The sequence below is a fragment of the Gavialis gangeticus genome, unplaced genomic scaffold (genome assembly GCF_001723915.1).
Source record: "Gavialis gangeticus isolate Ggan-Ray unplaced genomic scaffold, GavGan_comp1, whole genome shotgun sequence".
In the NCBI taxonomy this organism is placed as follows: Eukaryota; Metazoa; Chordata; order Crocodylia; family Gavialidae; genus Gavialis; species Gavialis gangeticus.
Window position 1 is genome coordinate 26,201,746 of NW_017728993.1, and position 5,413 is coordinate 26,207,158.

The following is a 5,413-nucleotide window of genomic DNA, read 5'->3' on the forward strand; positions in this document are numbered from 1 at the left end:
GCTGTTTAGTGCATAGGTTTGCTTTCCTCAACTTGCCCACAGCTTTGTGCACATTCAGGATGCCCAGCCCAACCCCACGTCCTCCAGAGACTCTTCCATGGCCCAGTCCAGTCCTGGGCTAGGAGCTCTGGGCCAGCTGCAGCTCCCCAGTGCTGGCTTCCACAGGAGATCACCCAGCCAGACACACCAGGGGTCTGTTGTGGGCTAGCTGTGCCCACACCCCACCAGTGCCACCTGCTGCATGGCCACAATGTCAGTGCATATGGAGGCTGTGAAACAACTGCACTGACAGCAGCTGGAAGACCCAGGAGGGAGGGGACACGTCTAAAAGCACCAACAGTTCAGTGTTTCCCTGAGCCCTGCCCTTTCCCGCAAAGGGCTGATGGGAGACAGAGACTTGTACCGCATCCCAACAAAGCACAGGGCTGCTTACAAAAGGACTCGGGATGCTTTTATTCCATCTCTCCAGTCAGTATTTGACATCTATTTGCCTTTCCTGGCCTTGATCTTCCTCAGGTAGAACTCCAGCTCCTTGCCTTCCAGAATATAGCCATCCGCCCGGCCACACTGTCCCGGTCTGGAGGCAATGCAGGCTGCAACGAGAAGGCAGGCAATAGGCGGGGGAAGCATACATCCAGCCAGGAGGGGCTTCCCTTTGCCCGGGTGCGGGCCGCCTGATGCACAGAGCAGCAATGGGCACTGAAGGCTTCAAGAGGCAGCACCCTAGGATCATGTGTGAACCTACTCCCCTGCCAATAGGTGCCCTGATGGGAACGTGGCATGGGGAGATTCCCCGCTGAGGTCGTCCTCAGATTATCAGTGTCATCGCTCGAGCTCAGCAGCAGAACTGGATAAAGCTCTCGTCACTGGAAAACCTCAGCACCAAGCCCCTATGCAGAGGCAGCTGGTGAGTGGAAGAGACTCCGGTTCATTCCTGCAGCCCCGGCAAAACCCAGAGGTGGAGTGTCTGCTGCCCACTAAGCTCCAACTGGCCTGTGAGGACTCAGCCCAGGCTGGCATGATCAGGTCTCCATGGGAGGTCTCTCCCCTCCCTCCAGGGCCCTCTGACAGGTTGCAGAGCCCAGGCCTGGCACGCTTTGGCAACACCCACTAAACATGGACTGCACAGACACAGCCCTGTCCCCCATCCCCACAACTACCCAAGTCCCTCACTCCAGCTGAGCCAGACAAGCTCACAAAAGAGCAACAAGGAAAAGGTCTAACTCTGACTCCCTTCTTTCCCCTGGGCACTCACCGAGCAGCTTGCCCTGCTGAAACTGCTCCTCAAGGAGGGTGCTGATCTTGGCATTCTTTTTCCGTTCATCATACTTCTTCTGGATCTTCTTGGAGCGCTTCTTGTTCAGGATCTCCTCCTCCTCGGGCGTCTGCAACAAGGACACCAAAGGACTGAGGATGGGCTACACTAAGGCCCAGCTGTCGTCCTTCCTGTGCTTCTCTGCTCACACCTCCCTTGTCATCTCACAGCAGCTTTTCAAAGGATCTGGTAGTACCCATGGGTGCCACGACACCCTGATTAAGAATCCCTGGTCTAATGCCTGGGCTGTGCCCTCCTGCTGGGACTTAAAACCCAGAGGGATCCTACCTAGCAGATTTGTCTGGGAAGGTATGGATAGGGCTGATCCTGCACCAGGCAGGGCATATGACCTCTGCAGATCCCTTCCAGCCCCACTTCTCTAGGAGCCCAAGTCTCTACTTTGCAGGCTGCAGCACACATTCAGAGCACAGCATGCAACTGTAAGACACATGCATACTAGAAAGTGCAAGGATACAACATTTCATCAGTAACTCCTGGTGCACTGCTAGTGCCAGCTGGCAAACCTGGGAGAATACAAGCTACAGGGGTGTTCACGGCCATACAAGCACAGTGTGGAAAGGCCCGTTTCCATCCACTGCTGCCTTGTCACATACTAGATGCATGGAACCAACCACAAGGCTCTGCTAAAGCAGGGTTGGAGCATTGTTGCTGTGACAAGGCAGTTAACAGGTAAGAAAAAATGGCTTTTTGGCCATCTTTTATTGGGCCAACTGCAGAGGTGAGAGAGATGTCAGACAAGCTTCTGGGTACAAAAAGCACCACGTGCCTGAAAGCTTGCCTGAGATCTCTACAAACTAGACAGCTGGTCCGGTGAAAGACATCCTCAAGCCACCCTTCTCCTAGCTGTTCCAGTTATTCAATAGGTCCCCGAGGATATGCCCTAATGGAAATGAGTTACCCCCTGCCCTATGAACAAGTAGACCCATGGTTCCCCATGTACTCTGGATCCATCTGGCAATCAACAGTCCAAACTCTCTTCCCAGAGACAAACCCTGTATGTAGGACCCAGGGCTTAGATTCTCAAAGGTATCTAAACATCAAGCAACCAGTGAATCCCAGGAGAGCTGAGCACGCAAATACCTTCAAAAGGGCCAGAACCAAGTGCCTAACACTGAAGCAACCACCCAAGGGAATGTGCTCATGGCACCAGCTGCTCCCAGGTGCGAGGACCTGCCCCACTGTCTGCCAGGTCTTCTTCAGCTTTGTAAGTTGTCATCACTGTCCCTTCAGCAGCAGAACTGGACAAAGTTATCATCATCAGAAGACCTGAGAGCACAGGGGCAGGCCCCTCACAAAGCCCAGCCCATCAGGAACGAGTACTGGGCTTCATGAAAGAGCATGGCTTTGGCAGGCCCCTCTCAAACTGCCAAGGACAACCAACCAAGGGCACGTCTGACTAAAGGTTTTTCACATAGCAGCTGGCAAGGCAGGAACCCTGTGCTAGCTCCCAACAAGGGGGCCAAGTCGGCCAGCCCCGGCACGAGCTCCCCAGCCCAATACATACCAGCTTGGCGCCCTTCTTGCGGCCCAGGGGCAATGCGTAGTGAGCTTCATACCACTGCCGGTACGGGGTGCTGTCGATGAGAACGATGCAGTTCTTCACCAGGGTCTTGGTCCGGACCAGCTCATTGTTGGAGGCGTTGTAGACCACATCGATGATTCTGGTCTTGCGGGTGCAGCCTTTCAAAGGAGGGAGCTCATTAGAATCCAGAGCAAATAAGGACAGCAAAGCCCCATTAGCACCCAGCAGGCTGCCTACCACCCCCAATGCTAAACCTCCATGGGCCCTACAGCTCGGCGGTTTATACTTGGTCACCCTGGGGTGATTTCTAATGAGGAGGGTAATGAAGCACTGGAGCAGGTTACCCAGAGGGGTGGTGGAACCTCCCATCCTTGGAGGTTTTTAGGGCCCGGGTAGACAAAGCCTCGTCTGGGATGACGTATTGGAGCTGGTCCTGCTTGGAGCAGGGGTTGGACCAGATGTGACCTCCTGAGCTCCCTTCCAACCCTCTTTTTCTGTGGTTCTATGAACTCAAAAGAGTTTGTGCTTTATAAAAAGAGCAGGTTAAATCCCAGAAGGGTCTCAAGTAACAGCCTCAATCATCCAGTCTCACGTATGGCCATTCTGACGTGGAAGTCTTTTCAAACCCTTGTCTGGGACAGGTTTAAACTGGGCTGATCCTGCCTTGAGCTGGAGGCTAGACTGAATGTGACCTCCCTAAGGACCTGCTTTTCTACAATTCAACAAAGAAAGGCAAGGGCAGGTTTAGAAAGGGGGAGCCCAGCCTTGCAATTGCTTCCTACCAGAAGCAACTCAATCCCCCTACAGAAAACAGGGCTGGCTAAAAAGCTACAACTGTTCTTCCTGCATGAATAACCCAGGCCTAGGTAGCCACGGGATGGGGCCAGGTCTGGCTTCCCATCCTCCACGAGCTTCTAGAAAGCAGGAGCTGCTCAGCAATGGGGCAAAACCTCCACCAGCCTCAGCAATTTGAGTTAGCAGAAGAGCGGCTGGCCAGCCCTGGGAACTAAGCCCCGTTTATGCCTCACGGGCAGCAGTGAGGGACGCCATCTGCACGCTCCTTCCCCTCTGCATGTCTCACCCATCCCGCAGCCCCTTCCCTTAGTGCTGTGCTCAGTGGGGAAGACAGGAAGGGGTGGTGGGTGTCACTGGACAGACACCCCTGGAGACACCAACCAGCCTTCTTTCAGTTACTGCCAGCCTGTGCCGAGCTCTCTCTCTCTCATCTCACAGGAGCACCAGAGGCCTTAGCCAGCCCCAAGGATCCCCAGACCCATACAATGACAGTCGGACCCCAACACTGATGTCTGCAGACAAACTGGTGAACTGCAAGGTCCCTTCCAGCCCTTAACTATGAGACCATGAACAAGCTCTGCCAGCATACCCCCTTCGCTGCCCGGCACCTTCACACACCCCTCCCTGCCCACCCCACCATTCTCCAGATCCCACAGGCAAATCACTTTTTACCAAGAACCCTTCCCCGCTTCCTGCTCTCTCCTGAGCTGCTCTGCCCTGCTTTCAGGCCTGCAAATACTTCGGCCGGGGGGGGGTGGTTAAGGATTTTGAGATGTATCCTCCAGCACCTCTAAACCAATGACACTGGATGATGTGGAGGATCCTGAACAGATGACAGACTGCTCTAGAGATACCCAGTTCAATGCTCTCTGCCTCTCTAAATCACCTACTTCTGCCACTGTCTGTAGCAAGAAACTGGGCCGGCTGGCCACTGGTCTGACCCAGTCTGGCCCTGCTGATGTTCCTATAAATGGATTCAACACAGACAAGTGATCTGGTCTGAAGGGAAGCCCTCCGTGCTAACGGGCTCCTCTCTGCCCCCCCTCCCCGGGCTTCCGTGAGCAACGTGCTCAGTGTAACTATGACACTCCAGTCATCGCAAGCTTCCCGGAGGCATCAGAGCCTCCTCCAAAGCCCACTTAAGGTCAAAGCTCTCATCATTCTTCACGTACCACAGAGCCCCCCTGGCAGACCCCCTACCCTGTGCCATGCTCAGAGCCCAACACAGCAAAGAGAAGCCCAGCTGCTTCGAAACTGCGCTAGGTGCCCCCCGGCCGGCCGGCACTCACATTCGGATCCCCAGGAGAAGTTGCCAACATCTAGCCGCAGAGCGCGGTACTTCTTGTTCCCACCGCGAACCCTCACGGTGTGAATTCGGCGTGGGCCAATCTGTGGAGAGAGAAACGGTGTTTGCTTCCGAGAGGCTGGACGGGATGGGGCAGGACGGGACGGGACCCAGGTGCCCGGCAGTGTGGTCAGTGTAACTATGACAACCCCTAGCATCGGCTGGCGCCGCATGAGGGACCAGAACGGTCCCGAGCGCCAGCCTAAGGCCAAGCTCTCATCACTCCACTTGCCTCTACCTCTCTCTGGCAGGATGCAGGTGCCCCACAGGCATAAGAGACACCGGGGATGGGGAGACAGACGCCTGCATCATGAGGCCCACCTTGGTGTTAGCTGGCGGTCGCCCTAGCTCATACTTCCTCTTCTTGTGGTAGGGCTTCCTCTTCCCACCGGTCTTGCGGCGCTTATGCCAGTTG

General features: G+C 55.2%; 1 protein-coding gene across 1 annotated transcript in view; it reads right to left on the reverse strand.

Annotated features, from left to right (window-relative positions):
• Nucleotides 1-429: 429 nt before the first annotated feature.
• The window catches only part of RPS8 (ribosomal protein S8), a 7,059-nt gene continuing 2,075 nt past the window's right edge, over nucleotides 430-5,413 (reverse strand). Inside the window, exons 2-6 of the mRNA XM_019501413.1 lie at nucleotides 5,320-5,413; nucleotides 4,943-5,042; nucleotides 2,841-3,016; nucleotides 1,256-1,385; nucleotides 430-593 (exon numbers count right to left, since the gene is read on the reverse strand). Coding sequence (XP_019356958.1) covers nucleotides 484-593; nucleotides 1,256-1,385; nucleotides 2,841-3,016; nucleotides 4,943-5,042; nucleotides 5,320-5,413 — 610 coding nt within the window. The 3' untranslated portion in view covers nucleotides 430-483. The remainder of the gene's footprint in view (nucleotides 594-1,255; nucleotides 1,386-2,840; nucleotides 3,017-4,942; nucleotides 5,043-5,319) is intronic.